This window comes from Carassius gibelio, chromosome B9 (genome assembly GCF_023724105.1).
Source record: "Carassius gibelio isolate Cgi1373 ecotype wild population from Czech Republic chromosome B9, carGib1.2-hapl.c, whole genome shotgun sequence".
NCBI classification, from domain to species: Eukaryota; Metazoa; Chordata; class Actinopteri; order Cypriniformes; family Cyprinidae; genus Carassius; species Carassius gibelio.
In genome coordinates this window covers 9,009,818-9,030,650 of record NC_068404.1, presented here as the reverse complement: position 1 = coordinate 9,030,650, position 20,833 = coordinate 9,009,818, and the positions used below count along the sequence as shown (strand labels likewise).

Sequence of the window (20,833 nt, the reverse complement as noted above, 5' to 3'; positions counted from 1 at the left end):
GCATGCAAACAAACGGCCGCTTTTATTATGTTTGTTTTGTGATCGCGCATGTTCCAGTGACTTATTTCTTAGTTTTCTGATAACTTCTCTTTGTTGGTGAAATAATGAGGTTGCATATCATATGACGTTTTTCTGAGAGGCGTGTAAAGGGCGTGTTTTAGTGACGTGCAGCGGTGCTTCAAGCTCCTCTGTGGAAACCCTGCGCTATTCTGGCCTCGTGCTACTGGCCCGGGGCTATGAGCCCCGCCCGGCCCGCTTTAAGCCCTGGCTCGCACTGGCCCGACAGTGGAAATGCGGCTAATGAGCTCATATTGCTCTCTCGTGACGTCAAGATGCCTTTATATTACAAGCCTGTTGCGCGTCCAGCAAAGCTCGCGCACTCAGCTGGAATACTGAACGACGGGTTCACAGCTGGGACTGAGAAGCATTTTGCCTCTATAATGCAGCAGCACACAAATGAAGTAGCACATGAACGGACGCCAAACGGTCAACATTAATCTCGTTTAAATCTAAAAACAGTTGAGAAACTCTGATGGATACTGCGGACTTTAATGAGCAGAACTGCCTGCCTGCTACTTACTCAGTTTGCGTGCCTCTTTTGAGCGTCAACGAAGCCCATCTGTCAAAAGTCCAAAGTGCTCTCAAAGATGAAGCGCGCTGTCAGTGAAAATCGTAATCATCTGTACCGAGTTATGATGCTGATGTGCCGCGCTGCGCTGAGGTGTTCACTAAAACGAGAAGAACGGCTAAATTAGAGGCTCTTTCCTCACGAAATTCTGCTCTGACTCAAAACAACTTTTCTAGCTATGTTTTTCGAGCGGGCTGATTTAAACTACAGCTTTAACATGAGTGAGGAAGACCGGCTAACTCTTCTGGACGGGGACTGGAGCGACTCGCCGGTGGAGACGCTCTCACGCGCGGGCTTCATCGCGCTGTCCGTGTTTCTAGGATTCATCATGACTTTCGGCTTTTTCAATAACTTCGTCGTGTTAGTACTCTTCTGTAAGTTTAAGACGCTCAGGACACCGGTTAACATGCTGCTTCTTAACATTAGCGTCAGTGACATGCTGGTGTGTATGTTCGGGACGACCCTGAGTTTCGCGTCCAGTGTGCGGGGACGGTGGCTGCTCGGGAGGCACGGCTGCATGTGGTACGGCTTCATCAACTCCTGCTTCGGTACGTTCTCAAAACATATTATGAAGCCCCTCCGTTTCGGAATTGTGCAGGGTTTTTATGTTGTAAGTGGTCATAATTGTTCACACTTGTCACACAGCTAGTCATTCATTAAAAACTTTGATTTAATCACTGGAACACATCACAATGTCACCAGTCAGATAATGCTAATGCAAACACTTCAAGATGTTTCAATTCACATTTACATGCATGTATTTGGCAGAGGATTTTATACAATTCAGAGTTTACCTTTCTCACTTTATGCATTCTCTGGAAATCAAACTAATGACCTGCTGTTGCTCAACTACACTCTTGAGATTTCAAAATGGGGTTTTGCAATGGTGATCATTAGAAGACCCATTTTTGGTTTCCAAAAGAACCTTTCAATGAATAGATCTTAAAAGAACCCCTGAGCTTGATTTCATCAAGTATAACATGTTCCTGGATCAACATCCAATCAGAACCGAGAGCTACATTTTCAGGAAATGTCAGTTTTAGGCTTACAATCAGGAGGAGGTGCATCTACACTCTTGTTAATCAGCTATTTCCTCTGATTTTGGAAATAAATTATGAATAAGGTTAGGTTAAGGGGTAGGTACCGGGTTAAGTTTGTATTTTCTGACAATTATGTTGATCCAGGATCAATAAAAGATGTTGATCCAGAAACATGTCTTACTTGGCAAAATTACGGCAACCAAAAATAACCTGTTTTTCATAGCGTAAACATTTAAATAATCTGAAGAACCCTTTACCTCTATAAAGATAGTGGTAAAGTGCAATTGAATGTTTCTTTGAATGTTAAATGTTTGTCATGGCATGGTACCACAGATACCAATCAAGAAACTTCATTTTTAAGTCTGTACATGACAAAATCACTTTTGTCACAGTTTAAATAAACATATATATATGCAAACTGACACAAAATCGAATGTCTGTACATCTACCTAGTGTTGTCAACCACAGGTCTGACACCGCAAAATGTAGAGATATTGTGATAAACCCACTTGGATGCATATGAAAGAATCTAAAACCTACAAACATTACACCATCTCCAAAAATATCTAGAAACAGGGATGCACCATTAGAGTTTTGGTTTAATCCAAAAATATGTTGAGCTTATTTTACTTCAAAATGAAGAAAACAGTATCAGCTTTTTTTCTGATTTGCTCTCTCATTGGGAGTATAATGGTATAGCTGATGAGTGTGGATGCAAAGTACTTGCGATTTTGTCCTTCAGATTAATTTTTTTTCTGTATTCCTATAGCATCACCTATGTCATGAGTCGAATTATAATGGCATGCATGAACTGAATGCAACATAATGGCTAAAAGTCTCTCCCCAATGAAAAGTAATCTATTTGCATTTTCATCACAGTCTTTATTGGAAATGTACTGGGGATTATCAGTCAGGAAGGATGTTAGCTAAATCATGTAAGGGAAGCCTCAAGGGGAAATCTGGAATGGAAGCTAAAACATTTTTTTTAAGCATAAATATGTAAAATTAAATTTCCCAGTAACCTTTTAACTTGCTTTATTACATGCATTTTTGCAGTAGCAAGGTTTATAATGCTGTTAGAGCAAAAGACAAGCTGCGTGAATGCCACAAGCTGAAGATCATAATGTCTACAGAATATACAGGAACATTTTAGATTTTTTAACAACAAGATAGTCTAAAGTTGTGTGTTAGACAGGCAGTTGAAAATCATGTTTCATCAATTCTACCACAAACACGCTGTTTGCATGTGCTGTAATCTTAGGGTGTTTTCGCTTTTAGTTCAGTTCTCATGGATCTTTTATATTGGACCAAAAAAAAAAAGAAATTCACAATGTCAGTTTTTACACAGAACTGAGTTTTAACCCTAAAAAAGATACAAAACAGAAGGCATAAGGACACATGCCTTTTGCTTTACAATTTGCAAACTTTCCAAACATTCAAAACAATGCTGTATGCTGGGTTAAATGCGCTCGTCGTATGTGTACACATGGTGGTGACTCATAAAGCTGATAACTCATAAAGAGCTTACAAAATTTGTAAAGGAGTTTAAACTGCTCAGATTCATTCGATGCACAATTGGAGGTTTACTGCAAGGAGACAGTGTATTCTTAAGCTTTTTGTCCTTTTTGGGGTCACTTGTTGTGACATCACATCCTGTTTTTTTGTCAGCGTACATGTCTTTGGTCCACATTGGACTGATATATCCATCAAACCACTATAGTATGAGTTCATATATCGGTCAAATTGCACCAAAGTTTATTTTGAAGTGGACTAAGACCACCTGAAAGTGTCCACTTTTTTTGGTGTGCACCAAGGTTCAGATGATAGCATTGATGCTTATTCAAATGAACCACACAAATAAAGCGATCACACCAGAGTTCATTTTAATGCATTATGTATGATCTTAATATTACAGTGGGTGATCTGTTTTACAGAACTAATAACCCCAAGAAAAGAAACTGGTGCATCCTTTACTGCACAGCACATGTGTGTGTTTGTAACACAAAGAGGAGAACTCTTGCAGCTGACTGTATAAGGATGTTTGCTCTATAGTGGGAGAGAAAACATATTGCTGACATTCGACACATTTACCTTAACAATTAGTTTCCCCAAGGTTTTAATTGTGTTCTTGAGGGAAACAGTTTACCAGTATTTAATATAGATAAGCATGAATATTTAGTATCTATTATGTTGTGCTTTTGCTTTTTCTAGCTCTAGGTGCTTGTTTTTTCAAGCTGTGATGCACAGAGACTATGGCAATAGTTCAAATGGAAAGATGCTGTGCTTTGTCACACTGGGGTTCATGCCTGGATTCAGACTGTATCTGCAGCTCTGGCTGTGTCAGAGATTGCATTTTTTTAAAGAATAGATTCCCATCTGTAATGTAGACTACATAAGCAACATGTTGCATGAATATTAATATAGCAAAAACTGGAACATTTTAAGAATATCACTTTATAAAAGGCATGCTCGAAGGTTTCAGTTCAGACTTCAAACTCACAGATTAAAACACATTTTCAGAACTCATACATTTGTAGCATGAGTGGCCTGCTGTAAAAAGGCTGTGTTATCTCACTGGAGCTGTATAGAAGCAGATGGATTATATGAAGCAGACAGGTCTACATGTCTGCAGATTTTTTTTTTTTTTTCCTGAATCCATGAGGAAAAAACGAGCAAAGTAAATGATTCAGTGATTCATTAGTAAAGACAGTTCCTGCATCCAAATATGCTTACTTATATATCTTAGTAGAGGAAAAAAAAGTGAATTGAGTAGTATGTCTGAATTCATGGCCACGGGATAGGATTTGCAAATGGCAATGAAATGATAATGCACGCTCTATGCCACATGACAAGATGAATATGGCAGGGCTGGCTGATATGTAAAAAATATCATTTCGATAATCACCTTAAAAATATAGCAATATCCGATAATATAGTCTAGCCAAGCTCCACCTCCACCAGGCCACACACCCGCCGAGTCAACATTGCAGACATGCAAATCCTATAAAATCACATTAAATGCGCATTCAGAAATCAAGTACACACTCTAATCAGTTAATTAACTCAAAACATCTGCAAAGCCTTTAAATGGTCTCTCAGTCTAGTTCTGTAGGCTAAACAATCATGGGGAAGACTGCTGAATTGACAGTTGTCCAAAAGACAACCATTGACACCTTGCACAAGGAGGGCAAGACACAAAAGGTCATTGCAAAAGAGGCTGACTGTTCACAGAGCTCTGTGTCCAAGCACATTAATAGAGAGGTTAAGGGAAGGAAAAGATGTGATAGGAAAAAAGTGTACAAGCAATAGGGATAACCGCATCCTGGAGAGAATTGTGAAACAAAAACCTTTCAAAAATGTGGGGGAAATTTACAAAGAGTGGACTGCAACTGGAGTCAGTGCTTCGAGAACATATGCAAGACATGGGTTTCAGCTGTCACATTCCTTGTGTCAAGCCACTCTTGAACAACAGACAGCATCAGAAGCATCTCGCTTCAAACAGGACTGGACTGCTGCTGAGTGGTCCAAAGTTATGTTCTCTGATGAAAGTACATTTCGCATTTCCTTTGCATATCAGGGTCCCAGAGTCTGGAGGAAGAGAGGAGAGGCACACAATCCACGTTTCTTGAGGTCTAGTGGAAAGTTTCCACAGTCAGTGATGGTTTGTGGGTGCCACGTCATCTGCTGGTGTTGGTCCACTGTGTTTTCTGAGGTCCAAGATCAACACAGCAGTATACCATGAAGTTTTAGAGCACTTCATGCTTCCTGCTGCTGACCAACTTTATGGAGATGCCGATTTCATTTTACAACAGGACTTGGCACCTGCACATAGTGCCAAAGCTTCCAGTACCTGGTTTAAGGACCATGGTATCCCTGTTCTTAATTGGCCAGCAAACTCGCCTGACCTTAACCCCATAGAAAATATATGGGGTATTCTGAAGAGGAAGATGCGATATGCCAGACCCAACAATGCAGAAGAGCTGAAGGCAGAGCAACCTGGGCTCTCATAACACCTGAGCAGTGCCACAGTCTGATCGACTTCATGCCACGCCGCATTGCTGCAGTAAATCAGGCAAATGGAGCCTCAACTAATTATTGAGTGCTGTAAATGCTAATACTTTTCATTTTATATAATTTTTAGTTGGCCAAGATTTCTAAAAATCCTTTCTTTGTATTGATCTTAAGTTATATTCAAATTTTCTGAGATACTGAATTTGGGATTTTCCTTAGTTGTCAGTTATAATCATCCAAATTAAAAGAAATAAACATTTGAAATATATCAGTCTGTGTGTAATGAATGAATATAAGATACAAGTTTCACTTTTTGAATGGAATAAATGAAATACACTTTTTGATGATATTCTAATCTGACCAGTCCGTGAATCATCCAGAAGTGAGACAACAGCAACAGATCCCAGGTGAATACAGGTTCTAGAACTAGGATTACTGACAGCGAGCAAGACAGGACATAAACAACAATGATATGACAACAATCCACAAAAAAAACACTAGCCATATGTAGGCAGTGCTGGCAAACTACACCTGTAACCGCTCTCAGTAGCATGGTAACTAGGCAACGCTGACAATCTCAAGGAGTGGACACACACACACACACACACACACACACACTCAACACAGGCACAGAAATGAGCACATGGACCCATAAACTGTGACACATTCATACTACTCATATTCATGCCATATATATGGAACACACTTTTTATTAGCTGCAAAACACATATTCTGTGAATGAATCCACATTGTGAACAAGTCAGTTTAGAATGATTCAGAACTTTGAGTCTGAATGCACAAACACAGGCAAGCAGAGTGATAGAGTCAGTCAAAAAGCTGTTGGACTGTTATACCAGCACTCTTGGAACGCTGTTCGACCAATCAGATTCGAGAATGGACTAACTGCTGTATAATGTATCTTAAACATGTCAATTGCAACTCTGAAACTAGAATGCAAGAAGTCAAGCTGATGCCTAGATTAAAATATTTACTTTGAAGAAACACAACTGTATTTTTGTGTGCACGCTTGCTCTGTGGGGAATCAGATTTACACATTTGCATGTGTTAAATAATTTAATCTCCATTTCTCCTATAGCTTTAAAGGTGTATTTCACTTCACACTTCACAATGTTTAAAATCATATACACTAAAATGAAAGACTCACATGAAAATACTATACTTTAGTAAATCTTTTTGTAATTTTGTTTATTTTTACATGTACTGTAACTCATGTAACTAATGATATCTTCCTGTTATTTAATTTCTTCCTCTCTGAAAGAAACCACACTTTAATGCAGGTCAGAACCAGGAGTCTGCTATAGGAGAGACTAGAAGTGCTGGAGAATGAGCCCTGAATGCCAGAAGAGTCATCCGACTCATTAATGTTGGTCTCTAATTCCACACATGATCGCCCATGGAGACAAATCTGAAAACAGACTCAAAATACTCTGTACAGCACTTCTTCATACCCTTCATCATCAGTGTAGCTTTTTTTGTGGCATATCATAAGAAAGGGTTGATTCTAACAAGAAACCATCATAATTATTTGCCTGATTAAGGCAAAATAATCTATCCCTGTGATTTAGTTATGGCGATACAGGAATACAAGCAATATTTCACAATTGTTTCATGATTTCACAATACAATTTTTAATCTTATTTAATTTGAAATATGCACAAATCAAGCACCACTTACAATTACAAGCAAAAACATCAAAACATTTCTAAATGTACAGTATTGTTCAAAATAATAGCAGTACAATGTGACTAACCAGAATAATCAAGGTTTTTAGTATATTTTTATTGCTACGTGGCAAACAAGTTACCAGTAGGTTCAGTAGATTGTCAGAAAACAAACAAGACCCAGCATTCATGATATGCACGCTCTTAAGGCTGTGCAATTGGGCAATTAGTTGAAAGGGGTGTGTTCAAAAAAATAGCAGTGTCTACCTTTGACTGTACAAACTCAAAACTATTTTGTACAAACATTTTTTTTTTCTGGGATTTAGCAATCCTGTGAATCACTAAACTAATATTTAGTTGTATGACCACAGTTTTTTAAAACTGCTTGACATCTGTGTGGCATGGAGTCAACCAACTTGTGGCACCTCTCAGCTGTTATTCCACTCCATGATTCTTTAACAACATTCCACAATTCATTCACATTTCTTGGTTTTGCTTCAGAAACAGCATTTTTGATATCACCCCACAAGTTCTCAATTGGATTAAGGTCTGGAGATTGGGCTGGCCACTCCATAACATTAATTTTGTTGGTTTGGAACCAAGACTTTGCCCGTTTACTAGTGTGTTTTGGGTCATTGTCTTGTTGAAACAACCATTTCAAGGGCATGTCCTCTTCAGCATAGGGCAACATGACCTCTTCAAGTATTTTAACATATGCAAACTGATCCATGATCCCTGGTATGTGATAAATAGGCCCAACACCATAGTAGGAGAAACATGCCCATATCATGATGCTTGCACCTCCATGCTTCACTGTCTTCACTGTGTACTGTGGCTTGAATTCAGAGTTTGGGGGTCGTCTCACAAACTGCCTGTGGCCCTTGGACCCAAAAAGAACAATTTTACTCTCATCAGTCCACAAAATGTTCCTCCATTTCTCTTTAGGCCAGTTGATGTGTTCTTTGGCAAATTGTAACCTCTTCTGCACATGCCTTTTTTTTAACAGAGGGACTTTGCGGGGGATTCTTGAAAATAGATTAGCTTCACACAGACGTCTTCTAACTGTCACAGTACTTACAGGTAACTCCAGACTGTCTTTGATCATCCTGGAGGTGATCATTGGCTGAGCCTTTGCCATTCTGGTTATTCTTCTATCCATTTTGATGGTTGTCTTCCGTTTTCTTCCACGTCTCTCTGGTTTTGCTCTCCATTTTAAGGCATTGGAGATCATTTTAGCTGAACAGCCTATCATTTTTTGCACCTCTTTATAGGTTTTCCCCTCTCTAATCAACTTTTTAATCAAAGTACGCTGTTCTTCTGAACAATGTCTTGAACGACCCATTTTCCTCAGCTTTCAAATGCATGTTCAACAAGTGTTGGCTTCATCCTTAAATAGGGGCCACCTGATTCACACCTGTTTCTTCACAAAATTGATGACCTCAGTGATTGAATGCAACACTGCTATTTTTTTGAACACACCCCTTTCAACTAATTCAACTAATTGCCCAATTGCACAGCCTTAAGAGCGTGCATATCATGAATGCTGGGTCTCATTTGTTTTCTGAGAATCTACTGAACCTACTGATAACTTGTTTGCCACGTAGCAATAAAAAAATATACGAAAAACATTGATTATTCTGGTTAGTCACATTGTACTGCTATTATTTTGAACAATACTGTATATATGGCATATCTTGGCAAGAAGTTACAGTTTAGAGCCAAAATGGCTTATTGACTTAATTTCATATGACACAGCTTTTGACTTCACAAGACTGTAAGTGATGGACTGGAGTGGTGGAATTTACTTGTGGATTATTGTGATGTTTTTATAAGCTGTACTGACACTCATTCTGATGGAATGCTTAATTTCTCCAAATATGTTCCCATGAAGAAACAAACAAATTTTAAATAAGCTGTAGGGATGTTTAAATTTCCATATATTTTGAAATAAAAGTTATCTGTAATGGAATAGCATGATAAGATCCAAATGCGAGCTTTATTGTACAGATCGTGGTCAAGACAGACAGGGTAGAACACCAGCAAACACCTATATCCAGGGCAAGGCAAAGGAGTAATCCAAAACAGGCAATGGTCAGGGAGACAGCAAACAATCTCACAAAAAGGCAAAAAGTCCAAGTTCCAAAACACAAGCAAGGTTTTTACTTACCCTCGAAGCATTCTAGGTAGGGATGCTCATTTCGATTAATTTTCCCGACCGACAACCGCCGCTCCTTAATCGATTATTAACCGTTAACTGATAAGATTATAATATTGAATTTGCATTAAATACAAATAAAATTGACGCGTATCTGTGACCCTTTAAAAAAAATACAAACAATTTTTTTTTATCAAAGGGTTTATTTTAACATGCAAAGTGCAAACAGCAGAATACAGAACAGATCTTCAACAGAACCTGGATTCAGTTTAAATTTCTACGCACCTGCAGCATTTCTGACAGTGAGGGAAAAATAGAATAAAATAATAGGCTACAAATAAAAAACAAAATAGGTCTACACTAAATATATTTTTAAAACTTAAATAGCCTAATTAACAAATTAGGATGACAAAAAGAAAACACTGAATCCGTTTGAACGGATCTTTCAAAAACCGGCAATTTTTTTCGAGACTAAGATTTTTCGTTAAATAAAAATAGCAGCCCTACCTCAACACCTTGTCTAATTTTTGTTTAAAAAAAGCAACATATCAACGTGATGTGGGGTCAGTCTGGAGCGCAGCCTGTTGACAGTTAGACCCGCGGCAGAAAACACCCTCTCCGATGGGACAGATGTACCGGGAATACACAGGTAACGTCTCGCTAGAGTGGCCAGCTTCGGGAAGCGCCTTTCATTTGCTTTCCACCAGTCAAGAGGATTAATATCCAGAGGAGGAGGATCGTCTCTCATGTAGATGTCAACCTCTGCTTCTGGATAATCAGTGGCTTGACGAGGGGTGCTGTAGTCACCTCCCAGGAGCATAATCATGGCGTTGCTTTGGCTGCGGTCTTCATCTCCAGCTTGGGTGGCAGACACTGCTTTCTCATCTCCTTCCGCATTGGCCATTACCAAAGCAGCACACATTTCAATAAGTTTTGCTTTTGCGTCTTCTTTCTCCGTTTGTGCAAAAAAAGGGAGATGTTTATGGCGTGGGTCCAGGACAGAGGCGATCAGCGCAGGTTTGGCCACCAGATCATCCTTGTCAACCTGTGACGAACATATAACCTCCTTATTAATTCAAAACAACGACAATAAATAATAATATTAATAATAAATAATATTTAATAATAATAATAATAACTACCTCCATGCGGCCACTTAAGGACTGCCGAACCTTTGCCTTGAACTCCGTCACTCTGTGGCCGTCATCCTCGGCTCTAATCAGGTGTGTATTCAGCAGGCTAAAGGTGATGGGGGTAAATGTTGGAAATTGAAACGTTCTTTTCTGATGACATTATGGTGGTTGCACATTTTAAAGTTTCCAACACGGGCGCAATCTCCTCCATTATTTGCCAGTGTTCGTCTCGTATCTCCAGGGTTCTGGCATCTTGCAGCCTTGTAACTGTTCGGTCAGACAGAACAGCTGTAACAGCCCACCTTTGTTCGAGAAGTCTTCCGAACATGTCACACACCGAGTTCCATCTTGTTTTACAAGACTGAATGAGCTGGTGTTTCGGAAGTTTCATTTGTGATTGTTTATCTTCCAGTGCCTTGGATGCAGGGGTGCTGTGGTTAAAATGCCTAACCAGGCGCCCAGCTGCAATGATGACCCGATGCACGAACACATTAAATCCATCATTTACAGCGAGCTGTAATGTATGAGCAAAACAGGGAACCGAGTCCCAGTTCACCCGTCCGGAGAGTTTGCAGCCACGATGTTGCGTGCATTGTCATGAACACATGCAGACACTTTCCCATCAAGTCCCCATGTCTCCACCGCATCAATTAGTTTAGCTGCGAGGTTCTCAGCTGTGTGTCTGCTTGGCATACTCTGTGTTAGAAGGACAACTGTATTAACTTGCCAGTCCTCGTCGATGTAGTGACACGTTATTGTTATATAGCTCTCTGTTGTGAGTGCCGTCCAGCAGTCAGTCGTAAGGGCCACAAACTTTGTGCTTTCGAGTTGTGATTTAAGCGATTTTTTTCGCTCCTCAAAACGGGCCTCAATTCTACGGGTAATAGTGCATCTTGATGGGATTTCGTAATTGGGCTCAATATAGCCCAGTAGCTCTTGAAAACCTTCACGACAGACGACACTTATGGGCAAAGTGTGTTTAACTACCATTGAACAGATTCTCTGCGTTATCTCCTCAGATCGCCGTGCATCACATCTTCTCCCTGATAACATGGAGGGCAAAGTTGGTTGCCCTTCATCACTCGAAGCTTGTGGATGTTTGCTTCGTAAATGGTACTGCATCGTACTTGTGCTACTGCTGTATTTTAATACGGCGCCGCATAATTTACAGGTAACTTCGTCGCCCTTTCTGTTAAAATGATCCCACACAGTGCTTCTTTTCGCTCGCTTCATTTTGCTTCCCTTGCTCGAAAAAAAAATCTTTAGGCATGTGTCACGTGTGTGGTTGCGCGTGCCGACGCGCTCCGTGAGTTAATAAATATAAGCTATAGGCTATAGTAGGCTATTTTATTTTTAAACCATGCAGCAAACAAAAAAAAAAAAGAACCTTAAAAAAAACGTTTTAAACCGTTTAACTGATAGTATTAATCGGTCAAAATTTTTACTTTCGGTTAACGGTTAAACGGTCAATATGAGCATCCCTAATTCTAGGGGTGTATGACTTTCTTCTTTCAGACGAATTCAGTCAGAGTTATATAAAAGATTTGGGGAAGGATGGATGGGTTAAATGCAGAGCATGAATTCTAAGTATGGGTCACCATACTTGGCTGTATGTCACGTCACTTTTTCACTTAAAAAATTGTCTTGGCTATTTCAAGCTCTATCATTGCAGTCAGTGGGTGTTGCAGTTAACAAGTCCACAAGTCGACAAATAAAGTGTGCACATTCATCATAAAATGTGCCTCACACTGCCTCAGGGGGTAAATAAAGGCCTCCTGTAGTGAATGCATGCGTTTTTGTATGAAAAATATCCATATTTCAAATGTAATAAACAGTTATTTTCTAATTTCCTCTATCTGCCATGTATGGAAACCATTCCGGCAGATGACGTATGTGCATCGCACACGCCATCGAGATATGCTAGTCTTGTTAATTTGTTTATAGGAGCACAGGAAGCAAAGTTTCCTTACTTTAGCGAAGGGAAACCAATCTCCTCTTGGTTTATATTGAAATCCTCTGACATTTTTATTTGTAAATTCTCTATTTGTACTTCTAATTCATGACAAGTGTTTTGTTTTGTTCTCTCTCCGCATTGGTTACTAATCATCATCTGCCAGAACGGCTTCCGTGAGAGAACAGTATTTATTAAGTTTGAAATCTGGATATTTTTCTTATAAACACACATGGATTCGCTACAGGATGCCTTTATTCACCCCCAGTAGCTGTGTGCGCCACATTTTATTATGGATGTGCATGCTGTATACAACTTGTGAACTGTTTAACTGCAACCCCCTGCTGACTGCAATGATAGAGCTTGGAATAGCCAGGACAATTTTTTATATAACTCCAACTGGATTCGTCTGAAAGAAGAAAGTTATATACACCTTAGTCTTGCATAGCTAGTGGAATCCATGGCAGCTTTCATTGGCCATGGCCCGCCCATGAGGCCATTTTACCGACATGTCAAACAATCAAACACAGTTCGTTTCATACATCGTCATGTTTCAGGGCGCATAAATGTCGCCACAATAACAGAGTGTGTAAAACTCTCTGATGTATTTTAAAGATTCTGTGCCGTGAACTCCAGTGTTTAGTGGATGCTGATAAGCACTCGTTGTCACAGGTGTTAACACCATAGCTTTATTCTTTCATGAGGGGTTTGGCTTCACGGCATCTTTGTTTCCAGGCAGAATGTTAAGGAACGCGACATGTATCCCAGAAAACCTGCGTAATTCAACCAATCCAATGATGACTTCGAAACTCCTGTTTACATACTTAATGATGGTAATGATCACTTGAAAATAACCTGCAGACATTGTACGTAAATCGACCAATCGTGGTGCGTGAAAAGATGGTATCTACAGAGAAGGGTCAAAGCGATGCAAATACGTGTACATTTTATTGTTGGACTGGAAAGCAGCACTGAGCTGACTGATCGGTGTATGGCATCAAAGTAACGTGAAAGCGATTCAAAAGCACAAGAAGCCATTGGTCTGTGCAGTGCAAACAAAGCCAAAACGTGGATATTTTTGGCAATATAAAATTCCTGGCAAGGACGTGTCCTGCGAAAATGGCACGAATGGCAACCCTAGCTAATTTTTGGGTGAACAAATCCTTTAAATAGTTTTCCAGACAGGAAACAAGTGTGTATGCGATCATTTTCTAGGCATGGGGTGTTATGGGAAATGGAGTCTGGGAAACAGTGGCAATGGTCTGGGATGGAGTGCCCTCTAGATGAGCTCATAGGCACTCCAGTTGGAGATCATGACAGTATGATATTTCTGGATTCTTTCTTTTGATATTACAAGAAAAAAAAAACATGAACATAAACAAAATTAATGTCTGATATTCAGCTGAAAAATATTATGAAAACATATTTTTAATAATTTGATTTAGCACAACTAACTCTGCTAAATTGCTATTATATTTTCTTTGAATGGGTTTTCAGTGAAATGCCCACGAGAATCACATCATAAGACATTCTCGTTGTAATTGAATACACTTCCTTCATAAAATTTTGTGGTTTAAATCTTCCAAAAGCAGCACATCCATTATTAATCTTCTATTATATTTTAATGCCATTTCAATTATTTCCATAAAATATAAAGATAAAAAGCCTGAATGACTTACATCTCACATGAGAACTTAATACTCAAGGGTTGCATTTTACTTTGAATGTGTATGTTTTGAATGAGTTATACACCCTTTTTGAAGCCCACGCTGCCTGGAGAAGTTCTCCCAGTTGTCCTCCATTAACAATGCCAGATGACTTTTTCTTGTAGTGCTGGAAGACCATGTATAGTTTTTCCATGTTTAATGTACTAAGGAACCCCTAAGAGAAAACATCATTTAAAGGAATAGTTTACCCCAAAATGAAAATTTTGTCATTATTTACACACCCAGTATTGACTTTCATTTTTTTCTGTGGAAAAAAAAGAAGAAGATATTTCAAAGAACCGAACCATTATGATAACCATTGACTTTTACTGTATGGAAGAAAAGTCTTCTGTCATGTTCCACAGAAGAACGAAAGATTGTACTATTCATTTTGAATAGAGTGCAGGGGTTTGTCCTTACATTTTTTTTTATAGTACTTCAGTGGTCAAGTACCATTAGTAACTAGGAAATTGCAGAGAATAACCTTGTGTGTTTTTTTGGCCTGATATCCATGTGTGCATAAGATGGACATTTTATTGCCTGGGTTCCTAGTGAATTGTGACAAGCATCAAATATTCTGCTGCATCTCCATGCCTTTGATATTCTATGGGTCACTGCTTGCCAGATTCACTTTCCTGCCTCATGTCAGTCCATATAAAAACAAGTTCCTTCTGTGCTTTTTTCTTATCTTTCCAATCAATCCCTTCCTGGTTTGCTGCAATGCTACACTTGCTCTGGGGAAGATTTTGCATACCATTCAGATGTTTGGGGTCAGTAAGATTTGTGAATGTCTCATGCTTATTAAGGATGCAATTAGTTGATTAAAAATACAGCGAAACAGCAGTATAGTGACATTTTCAGTATTGTATACAGTATTTAATGTATTATCAGTGTTGAAAACAGTTGCAAATGTTTTTGGGAAGACATACATGATACATTTTTAAAGACTCTGATGAACAGCTAGTTTTTCTCAGTAAGATTCTAAGTAAAAAACATACTGACTTTTGATCTCTGATATACTGACGTACTGCACAGTATGAACCGTTTTGCACTCTATTTGACAAACCTTGAAACCATGAATGCCTAATGTTAGTCTACAAAGCCTTGATTCATTTCAGGTGAGCAATTATGTGACAACAGTTTAACAAATAAATTGATGTAAAATTAATGTAACATAAATTCATACATTAAAGTACATCTAATACATGATATAAACTGATGGAGATACCACGAAGATGATGTTTGCATTGGCCAATATTGCCTTTATACTGTTGCCTGTTAGTGTTCTGTGGTCCCCAAACTCACTGGGCAAAGTGAGAGGAATGTCTTATTAGTGTATTTGTGTGTTGGCTACAATGTAAGATCATTTCATGTTTATTTAATGTTGCTCTGGTGCATTTGGTGAATGATTTATTCATTGGTGATGTGGTCACAGGGTCTGTGATGGTCTGATATTTATGTGTATTTTGGGACTCTTCTTCTCCATGTGGGTTTGTAATGGATATATGCATATTTAAACTGAATACTGCTTTTAAAATGCATGAGCTCTAGAGTGAATAAAGATTGATGAATACTTGATGGAAAGATGAAGCAGAAGTAGTTATTAGTTTACATGTATAGCGTGTGTTTTTATTAACATTCAGATTGCTTATCTGTTTAACTGAAGCCAGTTCTCAAATCTAAAGATTCTTTTCAGTTGGCCTTTGCTCACTACACAAATTCTTTTATCTTTTTCCAAAAGCTTTCGACTTTTATTCAGCACTTGGTATTACTACAGTAACCTCTAGGCTGCAGTAACTTTTACAATATTGTATCTGTATATTAAAAACATACAACAAAAGCTGAAAATGCATACTTCTCCTTTAAAAATAGAAAAAATGATGCATCCATCATTTGATTGGCAGCTTTGTTCGTGATGGTCTGGTAGTGTCAGATGAAAACAGAAATATGAAGAGAACTGGCAGGTTCCATCAGCCTTTTTCCCACTAAAGGGCAGATTAGTGCTTTTTCTCAAAAAAAATATTCACAGTACCTCAAATCAAATCAGTCACTGCCAGATTGCTTTGGATCCATCAGAGCAAACTTGATGTAACCAAGAAATTTTCATTCAGAAACAAAAAATCAGGGAAAAGGAATTGGCTGTGTTCCCACTCCCTTACTGAGTTTACAGTGTGATCACTGCTACACGTGGTTTACTGACTATACATGCATCTTGAGAGACTAAAAGAATGAATAATACGGTGGCAGCGTCTGAAAGCTAACAGGCAAATATGTTGCAGGCTGTGTTTGCTTCCAAATGCACCTGATGAAACTGATTTCAGATGGGCTTCTGAGACAGCATAAAGGTTTAATGATTTACAACAAAATACAGAGAGCTCTGGTGATGACTAATTCAATCAAAAGTGAAAAAAACTTGGTCTAAAAACATACATTTACACACAAACTGACCATCAACTACAACGATACCATGTTATTTTATATTGTGGTGTATCATAGGCAATGAAGGATACATCTGCGTTGCCTTCAAGAAAAGCGTCAGATAAGGGTATCTCAGTAGACACAATCAAGGGAGATATCTGGTTGCCTTCCTGCCTCCTTGGGCAGCACGGAGGCAAAAATGTTCAGCTATTAGACGCAGCCTTTGTAGATTCTGATATTCCACCTCTCTAAGAATTTATAATGTCTCAGAAATTGAGTGTGCATTGTGGTTGTTTGGATTTCATCAAGACTCCCCTGTGTTATGCGGCTTACAAATGAACAGAAAGAAAGTGAAAGAAAAGAATAAGAAGGGCAATTTCCAATATTATTGTTAAAAAATAGAGAGAGATTGGCTTTGTGGTGTCTTATTTTTAATTTCATACATGATTATCAGACCCACACTGCTGTTCTCCCTTGGGGATTAATTGAGACAGCGGCTGAACTGAAAGTAAATGGATTTTGATAACAATTACAAAAAACAAAACAAAAAAAAAATCGACGAGAAGAGCATGTAGACAATTCTCACAGCAGGCAAGAAACAGTGATTACAGATTATCGTTGATGGATGTTTTTCGCAGTTCCAGTGTTCAGTTTTTAATGAGCAAAGATTCATAACGGACCATTTTAGCTGCTTGTTAACACTACAATTGCAGAGAAAGATACAGATGTAATGAAAAATGTTGCTTCCATCATGCATTTGTTTTCACTTAGGACTACACAAATAAATTAGCTTGTTGCAAGTATGCCAGTGAAATCTGCTGCAAGTATTTTTAGATATATGCATGAACTGGCATATATCACTGAAACAAGCGTTCTGAGAAATCACATCTGATTCTGTCACAGCACTAGTCTCTAAACTGTAAAAAGTCTGGAGAGCAGCCTGTGATTTCTTAAGAGAACGCAGGGGCCTCGTTTATCAACAGTGCGTAGAAAAGGTTTTATATTTTGTCCTTATATTCCTACATTTCAGTACTAGTCGGTAAATTACACACTTTGCGTGAAACTGTGCTTACACCTTTATGTGCACACTGTTAATAAATGAGGGTCAAGGTTTGTTACATGTCTTCAATGTCAGCCTGTGATATTTCTACTCTATGATCTATTGATCTTCACTCTCACAGCGAAACCATACTTGTGAACATTCTGATATTACATGCAGCTTCATTGCTTCCAAAATATTAGTCTTAATTAATTTATTATTAGTCTACTCGGTTACACTTTATTTTAAAGTGTCCTTGTTGCAGCTTAATCATACATTTAAGTGTAATTGTACTTACTGGCTAGGGTTAGGATTAGGGTTTGGTTTAGAGTAATTTAATTACACCTTAAAATAAAGCTTCACCATTTACTCTTCTGTTCTTCATTTCTCATTTCCTAACTGCTACATCTGAACCAGTACACAGTCAGTTCACAATCTATTTGCATTTAAAACTCTTATGCGACCTAATGAAATTTGGCCCAAGAATTAAATTTGAAGCTCTGAGCTACAATCAGTGCGATCCATGTTATGTGTACTTGTTTTCTGTCTTTTGTTGTGCATAGAAGAGAGAAAGACAAAATGATTTTCATGAAAATCAATCAGGCACCTGGAGCTTGATTCCATTACAGTTGAAGGAATTGTTATTGTGTCAAATGCTTATAGTCTCATCACAAGCAAACAGACAGCGCTACAATAACCTTGATCCGCTTTTAAAGTACGGCCCTTTTTATTCAGAACGTTTGAGAAAAGGTAAAATAACAGACAAATATTTTAAGTTTGTGTTCTTGTGGAGAAGTCACAGTCTGTCTCCTGGAGGCTCACTATCCTGCAGAGCTTAGCTCCAATCCTAATTAAACCCACCTGAAGCATTTAATTCAGTCCTTCAGGATCACTAGAAACTCTGAAGAAAGGTGTTGAGACAGGTTTACATTAAACGCTGCGGGACACTGACCTTCCAGGAGCTGGTTCGAACACCTCAGTAGCTTTGTTTAAAGCTGAGCTATTCAACTCTACAATCCACAGAGTTTGAACCCAAATCAAACACATTTTCCTGCAATATTCAAGTAATCCCAAAGAACTTTATTAGTTGATAACGATGTGTTTAAAGTTAGAACTGAACTCTCCCTCCAGATTTGTAATTTAATAGCCCTGGTTTAAAGTAAAGTCTCATCACCCTGGTTGTGGTGATGATTAATAACATCCTGCCCCCAACTGCATGGCATTGTGGGATAGGTCTCCTTACATAGTTTATGTAGTCCCATAAAGATAATCCACAGCTGTATTATAACCTGCAGGACAAGACGTATTGTATATGCTATAACAATGTATCCTAACCTACGGAAGACTCTCCAGATAGTTTTACTTGTGGAACTTGGCATGTAAAATCTGATTCAGGACATCCTTGTCTCTGCTCGTCCATGCTTGATGTTTAGTATACATGAGGAGAGGTGCTTCGCTACAGTGAGTTTTCATTTTGTTCTGTGTTTCCCACACTGAACATTTCAGTCAAATAGTTTTACAACTTTTTAGTTGACTTTATTTAGCTCTGAAGCCTTTTCATACAATTTTTTTTTTTTTTTCAGTTTGATGTTTGGATAGCCTTTCATGGCTGAAATAGCTCAATATAAATGCATTTGCAGTCCACATGCTCCAGAGGCAGTTACCTCCTGCTGTGATGCTTCTTGCTGTGTGTTTAAAAGCAGCAGTTTCAGTACAGGAAACATTGACAGCAAGGTTTTAGGGTCGGTTATTCACATGAACATTCAGTCATCACACTAACATATTGATAGTGATGTTGATATACAGATATTTAAATTGTTTTAATTGATGTTCTTTCAGTAACCTCTCTGACTGACTATACCAGAAGCATGAGTGAAAGCAGTTCATTAAAAGAACTCTCTCAGATGAGTCATTTATTTGTGAACCTGACTGCGTTGAATGTTTTTGTGTGCAGTTGCGAAGACAGGATAACTGGAGCAGAGACTCAGCTCTGTGGAAACACTGGCATAATTTTTTTTTTTTTTTTAGAATATTATTTCACTCACTTATTCATCTCACTGTTTGAGACAAGTATAGTTGCTCGTATTCTCAGCTGAATTCTTGATGCATATAGTACTCTAATGTTGAAACACTTGTGAAAGCCAAGAGTCCAGATCTACTTGGCTGGCTTCTACAGGTTTTCTGGGGATTGTTGTGTGCGGTGATCTTTAGCAATCCTCCATGAAGCAAAAGCAGTTTACAAGTTCTGCAGAAAGGAGTGCTTCAGAGGACTAAATGCTGGATTTGAGAAAGTTTGTGAAGTTAATGGCACATTCATGCAGTTTGTTTGAAGCACTTAATTGAATTTATGAGTACACATGATTTCATTTGGTTTGTTGTTGTCCTTTCACATTTATAACAGCATATCAGGTGAAGTACCTCACTGAGAAGAGAAAATACCTGTGGCATATGCAAGGAAACATGAAAGTACGGAAGTTCAAGGATGCTAACCACTCATTCCACTAAATAGTCCAGAAATTATGTCTTCAGGCAAAGGTCTGGCTACACGAGACTGTGCTGCGTCTGGTTAGGCTGTGATGTAAACTCATCCTCTCTGTTCACCATCTGTCTGCTGCTCTAACCTGAAGATGACCTGGCATCGCAGTGCCAGATTGAAATAATGTCTCCAGTGTCTCTCGTATGAGTACATCTGATATATTTTCTTTTTAGTAACACACAACATAATTAAACTAGACAAATATTGCTCCTGCCTCTGTTTACATTTTCAGTTAGCATTTTTGTTTTAATTATTACAAATTACACTGATCAACATATTATTATAGATTTCAAGGTTAGTGTTTTATGGTTATTACACACACAGCCAGGGTCTATTCATTTGTGTCTGTCTTTATCTCTGCCTCTGTTAGTAACTCTTATCGCAGTGAATAAATGAAAGTATGCACAGTGTAAAAAGTGAAAGTACGCACATCCAATGCTTCTTATTCAGGTGCAAGATCAAAGAACACAACAAATCTTGCAAAAAGGATCTGCACACTGTTGTTCTCCTTTTACTTAGAAAAGTTCAAAGTGG

The 20,833-nt window shown here is 38.5% G+C and overlaps 1 protein-coding gene across 1 annotated transcript in view; it reads left to right on the top strand.

Annotated features, from left to right (window-relative positions):
* Nucleotides 1-305: 305 nt before the first annotated feature.
* Nucleotides 306-20,833, top strand: part of tmtops2b (teleost multiple tissue opsin 2b) — a 48,033-nt gene continuing 27,505 nt past the window's right edge. The window contains exon 1 of the mRNA XM_052565284.1: nt 306-1,176. Within this exon, the coding sequence (XP_052421244.1) occupies nt 807-1,176 (370 nt within the window). The 5' untranslated portion in view covers nt 306-806. The remainder of the gene's footprint in view (nt 1,177-20,833) is intronic.